General features: G+C 40.2%; 1 protein-coding gene and 1 long non-coding RNA gene across 5 annotated transcripts in view; one reads left to right on the top strand and one right to left on the bottom strand.

Moving 5' to 3' along the window:
- The first annotated feature begins 258 nt into the window (after positions 1-258).
- On the top strand, positions 259-2,972 carry LOC128025141 (uncharacterized). Of its 2 annotated transcripts, none has more exons than XR_008186104.1 (4): positions 259-656; positions 928-1,258; positions 1,800-1,920; positions 2,477-2,972. It is a non-coding gene; the product is annotated as an uncharacterized LOC128025141 (long non-coding RNA). The 2 variants fall into 2 exon arrangements; XR_008186103.1 differs by having other exon boundaries at positions 928-1,268.
- A 185-nt stretch (positions 2,973-3,157) lies between these two features.
- The window catches only part of LOC128025140 (transformation/transcription domain-associated protein), a 71,452-nt gene continuing 51,201 nt past the window's right edge, over positions 3,158-23,408 (bottom strand). For all 3 annotated transcript variants that reach the window (XM_052611180.1, XM_052611182.1, XM_052611181.1), the window contains exons 60-71: positions 21,506-21,606; positions 19,600-19,801; positions 17,837-17,998; positions 14,136-14,226; positions 13,855-14,054; positions 12,789-13,050; positions 8,076-8,301; positions 6,783-7,000; positions 5,599-5,783; positions 5,215-5,418; positions 4,546-4,740; positions 3,158-4,445 (exon numbers count right to left, since the gene is read on the bottom strand). In XM_052611180.1, coding sequence (XP_052467140.1) covers positions 4,161-4,445; positions 4,546-4,740; positions 5,215-5,418; positions 5,599-5,783; positions 6,783-7,000; positions 8,076-8,301; positions 12,789-13,050; positions 13,855-14,054; positions 14,136-14,226; positions 17,837-17,998; positions 19,600-19,801; positions 21,506-21,606 — 2,331 coding nt within the window. In that variant the 3' untranslated portion in view covers positions 3,158-4,160. The remainder of the gene's footprint in view (positions 4,446-4,545; positions 4,741-5,214; positions 5,419-5,598; positions 5,784-6,782; positions 7,001-8,075; positions 8,302-12,788; positions 13,051-13,854; positions 14,055-14,135; positions 14,227-17,836; positions 17,999-19,599; positions 19,802-21,505; positions 21,607-23,408) is intronic.

The following is a 23,408-nucleotide window of genomic DNA, read 5'->3' as shown; positions in this document are numbered from 1 at the left end:
CTTTCTGGGAACATAAAACTTTCAATGGATTATTTATTATTATTTTTAAATTTTAAGTTGGGACAGGAGATAGTATTTAAAAAAACATACACACATTAACTTTAAATACTCAACATTCTGCAAAGCCCCACAGGAATCCATTAATGTCAGTCAAAGCTGTATGATCTATGACGAAGCTTGGAGGACCTGACTGTCACGGTTGGGTTTGGGAAAACACAAAGAGAGGGTAGATCCAAATGCAGGTAAGGGTTTTTATTTAAACAGAGGGGTAACTACAAAAATAAACAGTCATGAGAGACAAACGTAACCAAAAGAGGGAACCGGATGAAACGGGGAACTCGGAAGAATGAGAAGGTAGAGGAAGTCTCGGGGGAACGAGAGCATGAGACACATAGGGTAAGGACTCCATGATGACAACAGAGAAAGACAGCTCTATATAGGGAAACTAATGACAGAGTATTGTCAACACCTGTGCGATTCTAATTGGAGTGCAATTACTGTGAAGACACAACCAGACTAGCGGAATTAAAGTGCCTATGGTGAAGTGCCTAAGGGGAAGTGAGCTCACTAGGGAACACCCAGGAAAACGAAGACTGGCAGCGTGACACTGACAGGCTGGAATCAACTCGAGCAATGTTCACTGACATTTGGAGAGAGTAAGCTGATTATCTTCTTGAGCTACAGTGTCAGCGTTCCTCCATCGAAAAATATTCATGGACGAGAAAGAGAGATAAATAAGTAATTACTTTAACGATGGACTGCTGGACAAGAAGAAGGGTATAATAACCAAAAGTTCACTGCTCAACCACCAAAATGATCAAGAGATTTACAAAGTGTCTCTATTCCTCCTGTTAACAAACACTACATAGGTTTATTCCTTCATGATGTCATCCCCTGAATCCTTATTGGTGTGTGTGGTCCTTTCAGGTATCTCTGCAAGCAATCACCAGTCCACTCAGCCAGCTGTCAAGGTGAGACAGTTTAACACGTTGAAGCTCCAATGCCCTTGTCCAATTTCCCTTTGCAGTGAATGGGCTGAACACGCCAATCCTCATATTACCAAACAAATTAAATCAGTGAACTGGGAGGAGACGCGGAGGGAGATCCTGTCAGACGCACAAGAGCCGCTCCTCCCAGCCAGCCAGGAGATCAGGGCACTCTGAGAGGAGCTTGGTTAATTGGTTTAAGACGTGAAGTGTTTCTGACAAGCATCTGAAGACAGAGGAACGGCAGAGAATGATCTCAGGGGGAGCGCTGGGTAAGTTCAGGTAATGAAGCGAATACTTCAGCAGGGGTTCGTTTCAGAAAGGCTTTGCTGTGCATCATTTAGCCTCATCAAGCAAAGTGAAACCTTGTGTTCCCCTGGTCAGTGAAATCAGAGTGTGGTCCCTGGATCCGGAAGAATTAATGTTACTCCAAAGGACTTGAATCTCAAATACTAACATCTTAACTCTATATAAGCTCTATATAAGGACAATTACAGATGGGGCAAATTCCCCAGTGCCTCTGATACCTGCAAACAAGCCAATTGAGATGGGAAATGTAATATATAAGGGTTAAAAAAAAAAGCTACAATGAGGAATTCTTGTCTACTGTCATCAAAATTGTCCAATCTTGCTCCTGGAAGGCCACCTTCTTGAGAGTTTAATTCGAACACAATCAAGCCCACTGGAGCAGGTTAAAGCTGAGCTCTGCAGGAACATGGCCCTCCATGAGCAGGATTGAACACCCCTAATACAGAGAGACCAGAGTTCCTCATGAATCCCCTTGTGTCTACAATGTTTTGTCTTGTTTTCTAGATATCTTTCAAGAGGGCTCCTCCAAATAGGCTGGAGCCTGAGGGCATCACAGGACCTTATCCCAGCCTCGATCAGCTTAACTGTACCAGCACGTGGCGCTCCTTCAAATGACTTTTACCTGGTAATGCGCCACAGAGCTTCACCTCGAAAACGTTTGCCATTATTTTGTAACCACAGAACAGCGGTTGCTCGACTGAATGAGAATTCTGCTGTTCAGCAAAAATAATCCCAATTCAAATCACGTGTAGACGCGTTAAGTGACATTTTCTTCGGTTCAACGCACACTCGCTTAGATTGAGGATAAGACTCACACAGGACGCTATAATTTGTCTAGGGTGTGAAACTGAGGTAATGTTTGCGGTTTATAAGTGACACATCCTCCGGACACACACGCTCATGTCAGATTAGTGTTTAGTACCCACATATTTGATCATAACCCTGCAGCTGTCAGCTCATAATGGGAAGCAAGATCACGATCTGTTAGACACTTCAAAATTGATTTATCTGGATATTGTGATTTCACACTAATGATCGAAAGGGATCTCTAACTGTCTGTAAGTCTGCACATTATGCTTAAGGGGGGAAAAAAACTGAACAATGAGATTTCACCTTCAAGGTTAATAAGGATAAATACTTGAATGTTTTTTAATCATGAACATCACTCTTAATTTGAGCAGAGGGGAGGTCATCGAGGAAGATTTTCTTCTCTCCATCACTGTGCTGGCAGAAGAAACGCTGGTTTGTTTGTCCTGCATATGTCTGCCAATCACAGCTCTCCCTGAGGGGCTCCATCAATAAGTTTACCCACATCCTCCTGCTATCAGTCTAGACATCAACGGGCAATGCGGCAGGAGGCGGGGCTTCTGAGCCACAGCAAGGACCTGACACATCTCTCACATTCAGCTCTTTCATGTTCAGACTGTGCAGTTGTACATCAGCCCCCAGGACGGTTTGGTGGCAAAGGAGCTCAAAAGGAGGACAAAGGTGGGAGCGTATGGTCCCGGACTGATGCTAGAAAGGGGCTGGAGTGAGATCAGAGAAAGGAGGTAAGCACCTGTGCTGTGCAAGCGTACAGGGTGAAGCAATGGCTTATGGGATTGAAGCCAGCGCTGACAGCATGTGTAACTCAGAGAAGACATACGGGCTGTAATAAAAAAGGAAAAGAAGACCTGACCCAAACGACTCCACAGTATGCTCTCACTCAGGTCCTCTCTTGTACTTCAGACAATCGGCAAGAGACCAGGTTTTTCTTTCTGAGAGAGTCCTTCAATCAACCGCCCACAGAGAGAAACGTCACATTTAACATACACAGACAGCACAGTTAAAGCACAGTTACATTCTTATAAAAACAACACAAATTCTTGAAAAAGAGCATTTTATTAAAACAAAATGCATATTTACATCGCAGAGCTAACATATCCATTTGTTGGCACAATATTCTGTACCTTTACAAAAGAGGAGAACGTATACAAAAATGCTTGTAGGTGTATCCGAGAGATACATATGCTTTGGAACACTCCTAAAAAGGCAAAGTTGAACAACTTTGAGCTGGAATTTAACTGTATATGCTATGATGAACTAAAAATGAGCTAAATATAGAGCCACCCCTGTCTTAAGGCTCACAGGTCTTTGCCTTTCCAGAGTATTTTGCAAAATAAAATTCTATGGTTGACAGTAACACATGGCAGCTTTAAATTGCACAAACCTGTAGAAAACTACACAACAATGAAGGAATGCAATGTCATTTCTACATGATGTACAAAGGTTAAAGAAAAATATGCCAACATATAACATTAAATAATGACATACTGACACATAACAACACGCTGGACATTGCTAATGTGTTGATTCATGTAAATTAGATTATTACATTTAAAAGGCTGCCATCAGTCTCAGAGAATGGTGGAGGCAGAAAAGGAGAGCTTGATGGGAGTTGCATAAAATCTGCTGGGATAGCAGCTGCTCCCTCTTCCAGTGTAGAGCCAAAAAAAATAAAGGCTCCGGAAATAGTGTTTTCTTAAAGGCCGTCACGTCACACTTCAGCAATCACGACATCCTCAACAAAAGCACCTCGCTAAGCTCATCAGTACAACCATAGTCTCTCTCCAACCAAACAGAGCTGCTTTTAAATGCTCCATGTGTCTCTTACCTGTGAATAACAGTGAATACTAAAGATCTTCAGTATTAACCTGTTCTTTTTTTAAATTACAGTTTGTGCATTATTATATAACCCCTTCCAAATGTTAACTCCACACATGATGTTTTTTTAAACTCATGGGTAAATTCATCAGCTCTGACATTCACTTTCACAGTATTGCATTTGGCAGAGATCTGCCTGAATCTGGTTCTGTACATGCCCATCTACAACCAAGGGTGCCAGGCGGGGTCCATGCGGCACAGGTTGTCCAGGCTGTTGGCAGCTGCCACCAGCGTGTTTACTTTGCTCTCGCCACCCTCGAACTGGGCCAAGCTGTGGAGGCGGGTCATGATGGCGGTCACAGCTTTCTGCACAAGAGACACCAGCTGCTGGCTGTCCATGTTCTCAGGTTGTCCAGCTGGGGACAGAGGCATGGATGTGTCTTCCTGTGTCTTCTTATGCCAAGCGATGATCTCATCCCTAAGAACTGCTTTCAAGATGCCATCGACCTGATTGAGAGGAGAGACAGATTTAGAGTGGGTCAAGAGCCCTGGAGACTGAAAGTGCGGAGTCTATTTTATCATTATGTGTGTCCCTCATGAAGCGTACCTTGAAGTTAGGCTGAGCAAAGCTGCGTGCTACTGCTATCATGGAAGCCGTGAGGGGTCCGGATACGCCGATTGTGGTCAGGAACTCAGAGATGTTAGGCGTCAGTCTGAAGGGGACCGGCCGGTTGGCATCCAGATCACCAGTAGCATCATTAATATCAAAGCGGAAGTATGATACATTGAGTTTTCCAGTGTCCTGTTGGGGGAACAACACATCAAGAGGGTGTTGTTAACTAATTCATTTGAGAATCTGAACTTGTCATCTAGAAACTACAATCTGCAGACTTCGGCTAATGTATCAGACTTTGAGAGAGGGAATATCTTGTGGCACCAATCCTAAACCCACTGTGGTCTGTGTCAGCATTTGAGCAAGGGGGCTTACTATACCCACTTAGCCGCCCATTCCTCTGCCTGTCAGAAAACTGCAGTTCAGAATCACAGGACGAGGTACTTGTTTGACAATCATTTCTAATAAAAGACTCAACGGACCTGCACTCACCCGATACTGTACAGCAAATGTTGCACGACAAACAATCATAAAGACATCTTGAGAGTGACCATCAAAAACTTAAACGTGTAATCACCCAAGAAACTGCTTTGGACTTGTTGGATACATGTATATTTGATGAAAGAGAGCTAGTATCAGGTATGACGTTAGTCATTAGGGTACCTGTGCAATCTGCAGCATCTCTGGGTTGAGACGGTTCAGGTGCAACATGAACTCAGCCAGGCCAATAAGAGCAAGCTGGATGGTGAACATTTTGCAGAAGGTCCAATAGTCTGTGGCGTTGGGGAAGGTGTGCAGTGCCCACTCCTTCAACATGCTGCGAGGAACCATGTTGCCCTGGACCTCCTTCAGGATGTCACGCAGGACCTTAAAACATAGACAAAAAAATAGATTTTTGGGGTTAATTTACAAATACTGCATATTAGTGTAGATGAAACACACAAACAAAAAATCTTTATATTAAAAATGCACCTTGGCATTTTCATGAGTTTCAATTAATGAGAACTACATTTTTATTGATATACTTTCTCATTATTTATGGCATACCTGATGGCTGGCTTGGGTCCCTCTAGCCTGAACAGTCGCAAGTCGGTCATAATAGCGGGAAATAGGGTTGTCATGCTCAATGCCCTTCTTAGCACAACGCATCTTGTAGATTTCCACTAGAGAGAGAGACGATGGATTGTCCTCCACTAACCGCATTTGAGGAGACACTGCCACCACCCTTGGGACTAAGAAGAGAAACAGATTTAAAGAGGATGAGGAAAGAGGATAATCTAATCATTTTCTTTGAATCGCATCTTTAGATTTTATTTGGCTTTGATAAAAGGCTGTTAACCTGAAATATGACCATCCCCTAAAACACCTCTAAACATTTTATCAGACCTGTTTATACAATCATTTTATTTATGGAGTCATTTTTAAAGAAGATAAATTAACAGCTGAGCGAGGCCACAAAAACACCTGGAAGAGAGGAAAAACAAAAGCATCTCACATGACCACATCTCATACACATCTAATAAATAACTTCAGTGAAATGCATTTAATAACATTAACACAAACATCCCACACACAAACATGCATTACAGCTTAAAGTCAAACTCTTTTCTTTGCAAAAAACACATGGAGAACAGACAAAATGTTACAGTGAAAGCTGAAACGTGGCAACCCTTGACCTCTGAACTGAGAGAGATTCATCTTTAATGCGTCTATCATAAGAAAGACAATTTCGATCTTCCTCCCTCAGTCTCCAACAGGGACAAGAGCAACCTCATTTTTATTCATTCTGCTCCAGTCCCCTCTCATTCTTCTTCTGTTAACACTACACAGCATTTTTGCTACTTTTCACCTCAATCTTGCCTCTTTTTCTTCTCTTCTATTCTTCATCTCCCTCAATCTGTCTGAGAGCAACTAGGCCATTGAGTCCAGCACTGAGAGCTAATGGACAGCATTCAAATGGGGCAGCTCGGAAACACATGCATGCCACAATTCAAAATAGATTTAAAAAGATAAGTGGAAATAGTTGCTTTTTTATTATTTATTTATACTTTTAGTCTTCATAAAGCTTAATATAATACTTCATATGATTTTTATAAATATAACTTAGACCTGAACATTCATTGGTCATGAGAATGGAACATCATGTCCACAACACTGACATAAATAGATGTAGTCAGTGCTATTTGAGGGCAGAGGGGATGTTTCGGTGTGATCTGGGGTTGCTGCAGTACCTGTGAAGAAGAGGTGTCTCTTGGTGGTCTCTTTCCTCTTCTCCAGGCAGGGGTTGAGTAGCCGCAAGAGTTGCAGGACACGCTCCTCTCTGCGGGACTCCGTCAGACATGCGTCATTCATCACCAAGTATGGATAGATCTTGCCGTTGTGCCCGCGGATGTAGAGTCGTCGAGCAGCTGTGTTGTGCTTTTGAACAATCTCCACCCTGGGCATGAACCTTAGGAGGTAGAGCAAGAGGGTGTGAGAGAGAAAATGATGGGTAAATGATAATCACTGAGAAATAAGATCTCAGCTGGAGTCTAGCTTAGAATTCTAAGGGGAGAATACAAAAAAAGCAACGAAAAAAAAATAAAAAATAAAAACCGACCTATGTATCCTAGTGTATGTATTAGAGACATGAAGCTACATATTAAAGATTGAGAGGTGGGTTGCCTGAATGACTAATCAAGTAATTAGTTTTAAGGAAGTCCTCAATAATAAAGTTAGTTTTGGTTTTGCTTGAATGAATGAATGAATAAATGAATGAATTAATAAAATTAACAAATACATTTGTAAATAAAATTTAATACAGTAACTTGTCGGTCAACTAAATGATTAGTGAGGCTGATTAGTTTAAGTTTGTTATATTTTGGCAAAATATGTCAGATAAAACCAGCAGATAAAATGAAACTAACATACCGCATTTTTCGGACTATAAGTCGCATCTGTGTATAAGTCGCATCAGTCCAAAAATACGTCATGAGGAGGAAAAAAACATATAAGTCGCACTGGACTGTAAGTCACATTTATTTAGAACCAAGAGAAAACTTTACCGTCTCCAGCCGCGAGAGGGTGCTCTATGTCTTCAGTGTAGACTACAAGAGAACTGAGCAGCATAGAGCGCCCTCTCGCGGCTGGAGACGGTAAAGCTTCTATTGGTTAATTTCTCTTGGTTCATGTCAAATTAATTTTGATAAATAAGTCGCACCTGACTATAAGTCCCAGGACCAGCAAAACTATGAAAAAAAAGCGCGACTTATAGTCTGGAAAATACGGTAATTATTCATGACTTCCTTGAGACAGATCATAGATGTTGAATGACTAGATGATTAGTAAGGGTGACTAGTTTATTATTTTATTTGGAGTTTCAGTTTTGATATTTTAGCTGCTAAATGTGTCAAGTATAACCATCAGATAAATCTGAAACGTAATTATTCATGACTTCTCTAAGACATATCCACTAGTCAGTTACCGGATCACTAGATGATCAGTCGACCAGAGCAACCCCATTCCGAGTGTGTATTGACTGTTACCTGGCAATCTTGATGTAATAGTGTGTGGGCTTAGGCATGAGGAATTCTCCCGGGATCTCAACTTCTGCAGTCTGGGCCGAGAAGTTGCTAAGGAAACGGCATTTCTCCTCGATCAGGAAGAACTTCGGTAGTTGCTTCGTCTTGGCTTCCAGAATCTTGATCCACTTCTTCAGCTTTGAAATGAGATTGTGAAGCTTCATAGAGCCGGGAACGCTGAAGTCAAAATCTGTGAATAGAAAAAGTGACGGGCAAGGTAAAAGATAGGTAGCTGAAAAAACAAACAAACAAAAAAACAGGTGGAAAAGACTCTGGATGTGTGAAAGAGGTAGACGTTTGTGTGAAAGAGACTGAGAGAGGAGACGTTATCTTTGGATCAGGGAACAGAAGTGGTGCACTTCCTCCCAGGTCTCCCTTGTGACGGGAAGGTGCGGATAACATCAAGGTTCATGAGAAGGGAAAAAAGGATTGACTGCTCAATGCAACTTCTAAAATGACACTGCGCATTAAGTTGGAAATTAGACACAAAAGGTATGGTCGGAATGTAAGCCACATTCTCAATTTTACAGACAACCTCCAACCCAGAACATCTTTATCAAAGAGGCTAAAATCTGCTCCACTTTTATTCTTCTGTTGTGCTACATTGATAATACTATATGCCGCAGATATGGAAACTGCTTGGCATTTCAAAAAACTCCCTCAAGCAAAAAATAAATAAAAATCTCTTCGTATAATTAAGGCTTTGGCAGAAGAGGCTTTAATTCAAAAGCATCTTGCAATTAGCTGTCACTCATGTCAAAGCCAGTGAGATGTGGATGTCGCACATAATGAAAGGCCATTTAAGGAATTCTCACTGCTTGCATGACACTTGCAATATCATCAATGTCCCATATGACATTTTGATTAGCAGTGAGCAAAGCAGCTCCCTCTCATTTCCACACCCTGAATTAGACGATGTCTTCTGAAATCAGACACGCTCTGTAATCTTGGCCAATCCGACTCTGAGAGACTTTAAAACTGTTTAGGTGCTTAATGACCAGTGAGCATTAAGAGAGAGATTTGACTTGGGGGAAAAAACACTATGCACAGTGGTCAACTTAGTGTAATCAATTTAGATTTTTTTTTACAGACAATCCCCTGTAGCAGCGATGCCCTGAAGCGAGGGTTTTTTCAGATATCAGCGCCTCCTGGGCAACACGGTTCTTTTCTGATAAATGTAAAGCCTTTGTTGGTTCGAATATGAATGGGTAGTAAGGTGCGCTCAGTTTCAGCTGTCTCACTGACCCAGGATCAGCTCAACTCTAGGGGGGTTTGAGCTCGCCACTGCTGCAGAAAACAAAGACTCTGCTCTCTGACCTGTGAATGAGATACACCGAAGGCGGAAGTTTTCTGCACCTAATAATTCTTGGGTGGTGGAGGTAGCCAAGCGCTAAAAATACCCCCCTGCCCGCGCCGCTCACTGTGCAACAGTCTCTGGAGAATTCTCTACTTTAAATTCCATCACTGAAATGCCTGAGTGAACACAGTGTACAGCACAACAGGAGCTCTAAAACAGTCTTGGCCCTGCAAACACGCTCCCACTTTAGATCAATTCAGACAGCAATGCTTGAGAACGGCTTAACCCTGCTATGGTAAAATACATTTTCCAGAAATATTAACACCACTAATCTCGTAGTACTCTGAATTTATCCACTGTTGTTTGAAGTAGCGAAAGCATGCGAGTAAGTGGATAATAGAATGAGGCATCAGGTCAATGTTGGTGTCGCATGACGCTGCTATATATATATATATAATTAAATAAGGGCTGCTAATTTAATGAGTTAATTGGATTAATTAATTATGCATTAAAGTTATTAACTATGAACACCAAGCCGAGCCAGATAAAGACTCGTTCACGAGTCAAGAACCGGTTGCATCGGTTTTCGGATCACTAGTAGCTCTCTCGGACAGTTTGATTCAATAAACCGGTTGAAGAAAATGGTTCACCGGTTCTTTTTCACTCGACGTAATGGCGTCATTGGCGATGATTGCCCTTAATTAAAGCCTTCGATTTACCTGGGCTCATAACACTAGCACAGAATCAGTTCAGAATCAATCACCAAAAGAATCAGTTTGGTTCAGACGACCTGTGTGTCAGTCTGCTTCACGCTGAATCACACATGCGCAGTATCATCAGCTCATCGGTTCTCGAATCGGACGCGTTTGACAGAAACGGTTCTTTTGTTCGTTATCTGGCTTGGCTTGGTGTTCATCTTCAGTTCTCTCTTCATAGCAGTTCAGTCAGTGTACTGTTTGAGTAAATGAATTACTCCGGGATATTGGTTTGTTCGAACTCAGAGGGAGTGTCAGCCACATTAAAAAAGTTAACAGCTTAAGTCATTTGTGGATTAATGCGTATTAGAGATGCGAACAGTTTAAAACGATTCAGTTCGATTTGGTGAAATGGTTCAAAAAGATCCGGTTACATCGATTGATTCGTTCGCAAACTGGATATCAAGGCTGCTTTGATTTGAACTCTCTCTCACAACAGACACGGAAGAGAAGACAATGCTGAATAAAGCCGTAGTTTTTGCTATTTTTGGACCAAAATGTATTTTCGATGCTTTAAAAAATTCCAACGGACCCTCTGATGTCACATGGACTACTTTGATGATGTTTTTATTACCTTTCTGAACATGGACAGTATACCGTACACACAGCTTCAATGGAGGGACTGAGAGCTCTCGGACTAAATCTAAAATATCTTACACTGTGTTCTGAAGATAAACTGAGGTCTCACCGGTTTGGAATGACATGAGGGCGAGTTATTAATGACATAATTTTGATTTTTGGGTGAACTATCCCTTTAAGATATTTACCACCACCTACTGGAACTTTTAATTTATTATTTAGAGTATAATTTCATTAAAGAAATAATTTTGTGTTGTCATAGTAATAATAATAAAATTAAGAATATAATTAAAGTTATTAGTTTAACCAACCAAAAATGAAAATTCTGTCATTTACTCACATGGTCCAAAAGAGTAGGCTATATGTAATAAATTTTATCAAACAAAATATTTCTTGCTGAACCTACTTTTTGTAATGCCTGTTTGATGCTTTACACAACAATAACTTTAAATTATCTTTTGGGAGTAATTTCTCCAAAATTTCATTAATAAATCACCACATCATGTAAAAAATTAGATTAAAATTTTTAATCACTTACCAGCCCTATTTTAAATATAAATAAATAGAAATATTTCTTGAATGATCAAATTAATCTTAATTTGGTCAAATAATCGTTAGAGTGCATATTCATTAAAAAGAAAAAAAAATATTTAAATGATACATCGAAAACAGTTTGAAAATATGTTATTAGCATAAAAAAAATTGATAAACAATAACACTTGCTCATGGATTAAACGATTCTTGACATATGGTGCTGGAGTGTGTGTTTGCTTGGACATGTGCACTGGAATGGAGAGCTTGGGAGGAGAAAGGAAGCGCAAAGGATACAGGGAACGTAGCAGGCTGTATTGCTTTTGCAGGTTCCCTTCCAATGCACATTCCCAGTAGCACACTATGTCAGACGTTCAGAGAAGGCTCAGGGTGCACTGGCCACACCTCACTGCCCAGAGACAGCTGGCACCACAACATCTGTTTTACACCCTTACAATCTTAACAGTCCTCTAAGTCCATGAACACACACACACAGGCCTCCGGATAGAGCTTCATATGAAACAAATGAGAACACTAGCTCCAGGGTTCTCCAGCTTTACTGAGGTGGAGAGACTGTAGCTGGACAGGGAAGAGAAGTATAAACATATTCTGCTCTCATAAGGAGAGGGCAGCTGAGGGGGAGGTTTGTTTTAACATACGCCTCGGATCACACATGCCCTGCTTTCTCAGAGCCAGGTTTACTCCATGGACACTGGAAGGTTATTGTTGGGCAATGTGTACAAAATTGGCCTGAGGAAAGATCCGTGCCAACTTATCCCCTGCTCAGAGAAATTTGAAACATCAAGTAAAGTCATAGAAAAAAATTCCATCCCCTATGAAAAAACAACAACAAAAAACAAACAAACTATGATTCAAAGGTACATGTGTAAAAATGTGCTAAACAACTGGGAAACACTAGAAAACTAGCTTGGAATTCGGGAAGACATGCAGAGCATTTGGGCAAAAATATGGTTGCAATTTTGCCTGGTACCAGAAGAGACAGAAATTACAAACTTCCACCTTTACCTGATTAAAAAAAGAAAGAAAATGTAAAATAATAATGAATGAAAATGAATCTACACATAATAGTCAGGTGTAGTTTTTTTTGGGTTAGCTTGTTTACCTAAAGCGGTGTAATTTCTTTACAGTCAACAGCACCTTGATACACGCACACACAGTTCTGCACATAGACATCTTCCCATTAAATCTAATCACATGGTTCACAGAGCCAATTATTCTGAGTCGGTCTTGTGGAGAGGCCTGTGGTTAACTCTTGAGCAGAAGTGGTTATGCAGAACAGAGACAAGAGCGGGAGCATGTGTAATTGTGCACAGGGGACGTGATCCTTCAAGAGCGCTGCTTGCAAGTTATACTACTATCAACACTTCTGAGAAGTCCACATGTGACAGCTCATTCTCAAAGAGCCAGTTGACTTGAATGATTTTATCTGTGCTTTTGTGTTAAAAATAAAAATTAAACTACACTTGAAGGCAAAAGGAAAGTGAGCGTTCTGACCTGTGGTGAACTGGCCCTTCATCTTCTGGAACACAGGGTCCTGAGCGGTGGCTTGTGCTCGGCGGGCCAGGGACTCTGAGGCAGCACTCGAGAACATGGTGGACACATTAGAGACATTCTCCAGGCCCACGCCAAATGTGCTGACCAGCTTTTTTACAAAGTTGAGCGTATGCGGGGTGATTTTAGCATCGGACACAGCTCCACTCTTTTCGAATGCCACCGAGTAGCATTTAGCTAAGCCCTGCTGAAGCTGCCGCAGGACCTGAGGAAGAAAATTAGGGGAAAATTAGAAACCAAGAAAAGAGGATGAATGGTTAACGAGTCTTTATCAATTTACCATGAAGGATAACGCCATTCCCACATATCCAATCCAATTTGCCATTTTGATAATAAAAAAAATCCTTCAGAGGCGGTGATGTTCACCAGAGAGATCAGTAAAAGCCTGCCTCTACCGGTCACTGCTGCACAGATTAAGCTTAGACTTCAAGTGAAGAAGATGGACATTAACAGACTAATTCAGTCGGAGACTACACTTCATCAATGTCTGGAAAATTAAACCCATGTTCTACTTCACTGAGCTCTCTCAATGCCAATTTTTTTCATCCTCCAGTTCTCCTTGCTAAACTTTCTTTCCTCGCCCTTTCCTGTCCTGTTTCTCACCGAGTGCCCCAGAGGAGCTGGGCTCTTGCGTCCCTGTCCAGTCTGAACGCATCACCGAATCAGCCCTGTCATGGCAATCCAATCTCAGCACATTCAGTCTAAACTCCCCTCACCCATCAATCACGGCGAGCCCCTCCCCAAAGCCCCACCTGCACTGCAAAACCCACTTTTCAGCCTCACTGAGCCCCAATCGTTCCCCTCTGTCAGCTTTCATCTGCTCAGCTGGCCCTCTGAAAACAGCTACGTGTACAAGAACATGCGGCGTTAAACTAAAGAGTGTAAGCAAACCGGACAGAAAACGCATTCATGTCATGTTTAACTTGCGCTCAGGGCTGATTTGCTTTAAGAGGTAGCAACTTGCTTCTGGAATTCAAAAACACTTGTGTTAACACGTAAAACCGCTCACCTCCTCGTGCCAGTTCTCCCTGAACCAGACCATCTGGTCCACAATGCCCTCCAGAGAGGAGAGCAGGGTGGGGTGGAGCTCACGCTGCATGTGCATGATCCGGCTGCAGCGCCACATGGGAGCAGTGGCACGGATGGGACCCGGGTCGGATGCCGAGTGGGTCTGAGCAGCTGCCGAACTGGGCTGCTGCTGGCCAGAATCTGGGCAAAAGAGGAAGGACAATTGTAACTTTTATAGGACTTTTTATTGTTGCGTGTGAATGTCCTGAGAAAAACTCATACCGCTCTTATAGCGCTCCCTCTGCTCGATTTTCAGCGTCAGGTACAGGGTTCGGATTGGAAAGTACACTGCTTGAGGGTAGACACGTCCCACCTAAGAGAAACAGTCGCAGATTACATTTCAGATCGTCCCTGTGGGTTCGGGTCAGAGCGAGAGAGAGAAACGTAGTGCTGACATGTTTTGAAACTTCTCTGTGATAGTGCAGGCTTTTGAAAATGAAACCGTAGGGGGAAAGCAATGAGATGGGCAAATATCAAGGGCAGATTAGAAACCATGGCTCAATATGACACTCGTTAAAAGCTTGTCAAGCCCGAGTGTAAACGTTCTCCCTTTCAGAGACCTGCTGTGTCCTTGAATAACATCACAAAGAGAAGGTTCAGGCTGTTTAATGATTTAGCCCAAAAACAGATGTACAGTATTTATCAAAACGGCACTTATTCTCTGGAACTATGAACAAAAGTCATTTTTTAATTAACCGTATGATTACAAGTAATAGCACGTAAGAGTACATCAACATATAATAAATATTTTTGCCAAAATATAAAACCCAACATTTTTTTGTTACATAACCATGCAGCAAAGGCTATTTTTAATAATGCAGTAACTTAATTACTAAAAAGAATTCTGTACGCTTTATCTCTAAAATATTAATGCAAATAATAATAACTAAATATATAAAAATGCATGATAATGGTTAAACGCTTAAATCACAATTATTAATCACACATTACATAAACATGGCAAACAACCAAGCAGAAGAAAACAGACTGGTTGTATTACACTTTTATTTGAGTTGAATAACTAACTCCAACTTAGATGCTGACTGGTGTTTTCAGCTTATTAGCACTTTTTCCTTAAATGTAGACAGCGTGTGTGCAATCGTGGGTAGATTAAGTATAACACTGAAGAAAAACTGATTGGAGGATTTAAATTTTGGAAATTAGGCAGCCTGAAACCATCTACAACCATGAAAGCTTGTAGAGGCTTCTTACCAATCCAACATAACTCAAATTTTCAAGATAAATAATCAGTGGGTGCAAATTTTCACAGGTGATTATGATTAATAAATCATGAGTAGCAGAAATTGTGATCAATTAAAATATGATCGTCGTGCATGATGCGGTCTTATAATATCTATTTAAAGGGGTGGTTGATTGCAATTTCCATTCCTACGGACGCTGTACTTCATTAACAAGGGTTCACATTTATTTTTAATTCTATTCCTCACAATTACCATCCTCATGTAGCTATCTGAGGACAGCTTCAAGAATCTACACGAGGTCAATGTCGGATTCACACAAAGGCTATAACTGAAACATGGAGCAGTTCCCACTTTAAAAGCAGAGGCAGCTGCTGTTGGGGCCCAACCTGCAAGTATGTTTTATTATTTAGAAATGTATTTTCCATGTATAGTTTCTGTCATTATTTTTTGGTTATGTCAAGGACCTAAACAAAGGCCAATGCGGTATGGCTTTAATAGCCAGTTTAACTAAATGCTAGCTTCATTACTGCTATGTGTGTCTGATTCTGGCTCAAATTGATATTGAAATTTTGACACCGTGGACCTTTTCACAAGACTGTGATGACAAGTTTTTCATATTCATATATTTTTTTAAATGTATATTTATAACACTGTTCTTTCTATTATGTCACCTTTGCATCAAATTGCAAAAAAAAAACAAAAAACGTTAACGCTAATGCGAAGGTGTTTCTAATCCATCGTCTATGGGAGGGACATTAAATTTGACATCGTTCTCTCTTCTGACTGCTGTTATCAGTCTCTCTTAATTTCTTTCCTTTTATTGAGTCACGAAACCACTATAGTGGAGTTTTTCTTTTGCTATTTGAGCAAATGGGAATTCAAAACATATATTTGTGGGACTCTCCCATTCACTGCTCTCCACCCCTGTTATTTAATACTATCATTTATTTACTTACCCTCCATAGACAGTATCTGATGTCACTTTGAATTGAGAGGTTTAGTCCAATTTCTTTTGAAGATTTTGTATCACTATGAACAGGTGAGTGTGTGACACAAGGGCGAGTAAATGATGACAGACGTTTCATTTTTGGGTAAACAATTCCTTTAACCAATTGCATGAATCACGGACAGGACTGAGTTTGAACTACAAATAGCTGATAACCCATTTAAAAAACAGCCCTTATTTTTGTCATTAAATTTAATGCAGCAGTTATTACACAATGCTTATTTAAGCTGCAGTCAAAGAACCAAGTTGTGAGGCTTATTTCACATCTTTTAAAGTAAAATGCCCCCAGTCTAATGGTTTAAATCTAACAGACAGAGAAGTCGGACTCGTAACCCAATCTTTGGATCTTCTTATCGTTATGTAATAGTCCCAAAAACGTTTACCAACTTGTTCTTCTCCTCGTTTTTTCTTGGCACTGCTATATCTGTGAGGGGTTTGAATGTTGTCAGTACGTTTGTGTGTGTGTGTGGGGTGGGGGGGTAGGTGTTGGTTGGTGAAGACAAATATGGTGGTGGCAGACAACGCTCCTCCTTAAACTGCCCACAACCTTAGGTCTCACAGCCCATTAGAGTGGAAACATGATCTTCGTCAAACAGACGGCAGAAAGAAGACTGGCCTTTAGGTGTAAAGAGACACCTCGGAATCCAGATGGGCTTTTACATGAATAGCAGCCATGGCCAAGACCTTCTGTTAAAAGCTTGTTAAGTATAGCATTAAAAATAAACGAGGCAGCAGGGGACAGATCACCCTTAAAATTAGAGAGAAATCTCACATTTAGGGGAGTGTGCGTGCGTACTGTACATGTGATGGATGTTTGCGTGCATAAAGGTGTTGAGTTTTTCCCGTCTCAGTTACATCAAGGCACCCCACAGCTCACCTTCATCAATATTTCAGCAAACGTTTTTAAAACATCCCGCCAACTGGAGCACAGCTAAATAATTCAGAGCCTGAGATAAATGTGCTCCATCCGCTGGAGATTTCACTTGAAAATCAAGAGTTCTACAAAACACCTACCTTTCACTCGTCATCACTGCCTTTGATCGGACCCAAAGATCCTTCAACAAGGAGACTTATCATCCCTAAAACAGCCTTGACAACTCCATTAATTGAGATTATGGAGTGCAAACATATCCATTTCATTGGGTGCTTATCAGGGACTTAAGTGTACTTAATCTTAAAGTGAAGCATTTCCACTGCACGGGTGCGTCAGTGCTGAAATGGAGAGATTAGAAGTCGCTGGTCTGGCATGTAAACGTGAGAAAAGAGGAGGTCGAGCTGCATGCAAAACCCGTTTGGAACAAGTCAGTGAATGAGAGGGGGATTTTGCGGTCTTTTTATGTTAAAATCTCTCCTCTGTATCCTTTTCTTTCCCTCTCTCTTTGGGCCCCTGGAGCAGCTGTTTCCTCTTTGAAGTTCAGGAGCTTTTTAAATGGCTTAGAAATAATACTCCAAGAAGGGGAAATTAGTCTCTTGTTTAATTGGCGGTTCTGTTCCCACAGTTGGAGAGTGTTTGATATTAACCCAATAACAATGCTTTTGCATAAATAAATAAAAAGGGAACTGGTAAAACTGTGAATTTGACAAAGGTGGTCTTGAATGCAGACAGCAGAATGCAGTCTTTAATTGAAGAGACCAAATGAAATTAATCTTGATTAGATGGATACATCAAACATGAACGTGCTGCTATAAAAAGGGAATGTAGAGAGCAATCCAACCTGGCTGATGAGGTTAAGGAGAGGTTTTCCCTCGGAGCCAACCAGACATGTGAGGAGCTGAGGGATCCAGGCCAGCCATTGGATGGGCGGCACTCCAATGCAGTATTTGTCCACAGCGTCGGCCAATGTGTTCTTATCATCAAAACTCAACAGCCACAGCACCTAAGAAGAACAGAGACCATGTCTTTTGGCAGCAGTTCTGATTTTATAAACCCTGCTGCAGGATTTTTTTTAAAAAATATATTAAAACAAAATACATTATGTCCACAAATTTTCAATGAAGCAGCCAGAAATAATGTAAAATAAAGAAATATGCCATTGACATTGTATTCCAAGTAAAATAATTTTATTCTTCATGCAATGGATATTTTAAATGAATAAAACTGTTAAAATAATTTATATAAAAAAAGGCTAACTTCCTGCTAATGCAAACTTTATCTTCCTTTTTTCTTGCACTATAGTGCATAATATATTTTCATGCACACGTACAGTTGTTCACAAATCTCTAATTTGGATTTTTTTTCGATGTCTATCACAAACATTCATAAATAGTCAGTTGCTTGAATAACATGTTCGTCAACCTTTGTGAAAGATCAGTTAGCGTTTTCATCTTAAACTAAATCTACATGTCAGCGATTTAATATGATGCCATCAGCTCCATGAAATAGCTACACTGGGGCTTAATGGCTTGTAAAATCTTCTCGACCACCTCACTCCCACCAGTCAGCTGCTGTCTACTCTTGCTATTGTCGGTGGGGTTCTGCTATGGTGGCTGGTGGGATGGTAACAGATGAACCTTCGTCCCTGCTGAGGCCTGATGAAGACATTAAGCACTGGACAGCCTGGGCTACATGGCTAATGGATAATTACTGATAATCAGCGTGCAGCTACTCTCATTGACCACCGTCTCTAAAGCTTCAGTGGCCAGCAGCAGTCCAGAGACAATCTAAAGTGCTCCTCGCAGTCAAACACCCACTGGAAAAAAAGGGTAGAGCTAAATGGAGCTGTTTGATCTAGCGTACAGTACTCGACAGAGAGCAGACTGCCATGTATATAGTATCCATACCAAACCCATCATCAGGTCTAATAATATAATTACATCCATCATCGGAGGTTCATCAGTCTGAATGCAGTTGCATTAATTCAGAAATGGCACACTGTGACAGATATGCCCCCATTTAACAAAGCCATCAAAACAGAATGGGTTTACTGGACCACAGATGAGCACGGAGTTTGCCTGTGTGTTATGTTAAATGAGTTTAATGGTAAAACTAATTACAAGCCTGTCAAAAAAAGATGCTATCTCATTATGACATGCTCTGTGAACCATTTTGGCCTGTTATTGGCAAGAAAAATACTAAGTACATGTTGCCCTCTAGATTACAAATTACAAATGATCAGTAGTTCTTTCCTCCCTCCTTACACTGATCCCAACCCATGGGAAAATTCACTGGACATTTCAGCAGTGTTACGCGTTATCAACAAACAAAATATATATATATTTTTAACTATCTGAAATATACAATTAACCTAATGGTATAAAATAATATAATAACAGAAAATAAATGTAGAAAATAAAATAAAATATGTCATAATGATTTGTGGGCTTATGTTTAACATCATAAAAAAAAAGGATTGAAGAAAAAAATACCACTAGATAGAAATACCACTACACTGGGCAGTTTTAAACATTTCTAAATTATACCATTTGGCACAGTCACTCAGTGAGGTCAGCAGAAGAATAAAGAGAGAAGAGATCGTACCTTGGCTAGGTATTTACGTGACTTGCTCTCATTCTGATGCCGGCAGGCGTGTAAGTAACAGGTGATGGCAGAGACACCAAGGTGGGGCTGGCGGTCTTTAACAAAGATGTTCTCCAAGTAGTCACCCCACATTGCCCAGGCTTTCACCAGAACATCATGCATCTGCACTGCAGCAGAGAATGCCTTATTTGCCTCCTCTGACCTAGAAGAAGAGACAATTCAACTGACCAATACTTCAAATCTTCAAATCTCAAGAACACAAAGAATGAGAAATTTGGTGGATTAAGCTCAAGTCTTCTAAATATCTGGTGCACTGGTAAATAGGTTGCATTTAATCTTTATCATAATTATATATCCATTTCTTATTGGCATTTCACTATAAATTTGAGGAGTATCTGACAGAAAAAACACTACTTTTAAAAACTATCCAGTATTACAGCACCTACAGCATCAGCCGTTTTTGAGTTTTGAGGATTTGTCCCCTTAGAGCGTTTTTTTCTAGGGCCCTTTATAGAAGAAGCAGTTTGAGAATAGAAGTTGAGAAAGGCTCATAAAGGGCTTTATAAGGGACTGAAAGGACTGGATGGGACTCATAATCTGAGCTTGAAGCCTCTGTCATTACCATCACCATCTCTAAATGCTACCCTACAACACACCTACTAAACCAATCACATATAATGGGAACTTTTAATGAGTAGGTGGAAAGCAACAAATTTACACTTGATTGCAATGGGAGTCTGGGGAGCCCAAATTCACTGATATGTCACGTCAGTCTTGGATGTGTATAATACGTTTCTGCGTATGGCCTTTGCCGAGAGTTGGGCCTGGAGAGCACACAAGTCCCCATGCCCAGTCAAGTGTCAAACATCTTCCTCCAACAGCTTTGCTTTATCAATTCCCTACGTTAATATTCATAGAGAGCCAGAATGTAATGATTGCATTAGGCCCTGCTGAGGCTGGGGGAAACTTCTGCTGATCACAGAGATTTCACAAATTGCTATTGAGTTAATTATTCAGCATGTGTATTTAATAAACTATTCCAATTCAGCGCCAGGCTCTGGGCTTGCCATCTATTTCACAATGATACATAATAAAAATGCAACTCATAGTGACAATCACTTGAATTCACCTCTTCTACGATAAACAGCCTTTTTAAATTTGTGAATTAAAATTCACTTTGATATGAAAATCCTAATATTTAAAAAGTAATGAAGTTGTAATAAGTGTACAATATAACTTCTTTCTCTCTCAAATAATATATGAAACCAACAAGTAAAGATTGTATTTCTTTGAACTTGGCAAAAATATTTTAAACTAGATGTTTTCATCTTGGCAGCTAATTGTTTGAGTATCTTGTAGGCAAGTAAAACACCTGATTTGATGGTACCACAAATAAATCTACAGTATTCTGAGATGTATCCCAATAACATGACAGATTCTCACCAGGAAACGCTGACTGACCTGATAAAATGGCAGTCAATAGACGTATGACAGGAGATAATCACTCATTATGAGTTCAGTGTCATTATCCTCTGCTGCAGTCATACTATATAAGGTTAATTACTCATCATATTGACTGTTAACGACTGTTCTGACCTCGTAATTGGCCAGAAGTTTTAGAAGTGATGATTAGTGGCAAAAAAATACACGGGCAAACACAGATGTTTGTCTTTCCTCTCCATAATGAATTTGTCGAAATTGTTCATTTTAAAAAGTGAGCTCTTAATGATTTAAGCTTCTGATTCTTTATTGTCAGCGTGGAGACCGGTGCACAAAACAAAAGATAACGAGAGCAGTTTATGTCAATTAATGAAACAGAAAGAGCTAATGAGGGCAATAAGGAGAAGACTCAAAGTGACAGGTAGAAAAGGAGAAAAGAAGAACAAACCCAGGGATCAACTCTTACTTATTGATCTGGGCTAAGAACATGCCCTTGAGAGCGTAGAACTCGGCGGTCATCTCCTTGGTGAAGTACTTCAGGTTAGTGGACTCAATCACCTCCAGACCCTGCCAGCACAATAAAAATGATTATGTTTGGAATTCCTCAAAGTATATTTCATATTTATAATTTTTCCTTTTTCTCTTGTAGAATGAATCTCTTAAAATGGATGATTTTTTTTTGTCAGCACGGCCAATGTGTAGTTTTCTGAACTAGAAATTCATATACATCAGAAGTCAACACCACTGACAACAGAGTATATCTGCTGTAGACATCTCTGTAGCTCAATCTAAGACTCCCAGGTGAGAGCCAGTGGCTTAGAGTGTGCCAGAGAAATGATAAAGGGAACAGAACAGGTCCAAGTGATAGCTGAGAGAGAGAGAGAGAGAGAGAGAGAGAGAGAGAGAGAGAGATATTAAATCCAATGGTACTTTAATGACTTGAGCTCAGTTGAGGCAGCTCCATTAATCAGGCTTAAGCGAATGCTGCAGCTAGCAGCCCATTCCTTACACTGTTTGGAATGCATTCCTTACTGTGACAGCACCGCAGTCATTCTCACCGTAATGAGAGCAGCATTATTTGGATTAAGAGAGTCCGGCTAACAGCAAAATCAGCAGGCAAATCGGCAAAGTAAACTAGATTTGGTATAGATTAAGTCAGTTTGACAAAAGCAATGATAATCATTATTCAGTTAGATGTAAAAAAAAAAAAAAAAAAAAGGAGATGAAATTAAAAGGTTATAAATGATTATTTTTTTTATATGAACATATAGTGGACTAGTCATCCACTTTTAGTTTTCCTTATAGGTTTCATCTTTAAATTCTTCTTCAGACGGCTACAAGCCAGGCATGTATTAGATGGACGTCTTTGGTTTTTGAGTACCGACTCATGAAATCATATTGACTTCATGCAATTTCTTTAACCCCATAACGGTCACTTTTGAAGATAGACTTGAATGTGCATGATACAAACCTAAATTTTTATAATTCATGATTGAAAACATTTTGTTACATGATTTTGCATGATGGTAATGCAATGTTTGAATTTAAAATGGGTTTCAAAGGATTAATTTTGAGATTTTATGTTTTCAAGTGATATATAATTTCTGGTCATTTCTAAAGTGCGATAGAGAAAAAGGCAACAAAGAAGACTTTTTGTGACAAAGGTCAGAACTCCTGTTATGATGTAGGTTTTTGCGTTGCACTCTTGCCATAAATTATTCTATTACTTTTCCTACATAATTTTTAACAAAAAAGATTGGTAAAAAATCTATTTAGGAGACTTAGGCCTTTCCAACGATATATAGTTTATCATGATTAGATAAAGATTTACTGAAGTAAACGTAGGCGTCCCGTATACGGGATGGGGTGACAATTAAAGGGTTAAATCATGTGCACTTGTAATCTTTATTAAAATTAACTTTCCATCCCTTCTCAACATAATTCTCTGATGACGTGTTCAGTGTGCACACAGGTAGCAATTAACAAACAACAATGTTCCAATCAACTCCCACTGGTTAAAATCTAGTCCTATCCTACTTTTGTTTTTCTCATAATGAGAAAGTGTTTTAATTGCATATCACACAATATGGCAAATCTATGTGGCCAGTTAGAACCTGCCGTGAAAAATTCCCAATCACATGGATACCGATTGAAATGACCGAATGTCACCCAAGAAAACCCCATGAACTCACTGTTCAGGTTCATTAGCATACAGAATGCTCCTAGAAATGCATCTGATCGGGGTCAGGTGACCCCAAAACCACAGAAATTACTCAGGTTATCTTAAAGATAGATTAGCTGACTAGCCATTCAGGGAACCCAATGACTAGTTGATTTTGAGAATATGCAGTCATGCTTTGGTCACTTCA

Source organism: Carassius gibelio, chromosome A12 (genome assembly GCF_023724105.1).
Source record: "Carassius gibelio isolate Cgi1373 ecotype wild population from Czech Republic chromosome A12, carGib1.2-hapl.c, whole genome shotgun sequence".
Taxonomy (NCBI): domain Eukaryota; kingdom Metazoa; phylum Chordata; class Actinopteri; order Cypriniformes; family Cyprinidae; genus Carassius; species Carassius gibelio.
Note: the sequence above shows the minus strand (reverse complement) of the source record. Positions and strands in the feature narration are given on the sequence as shown.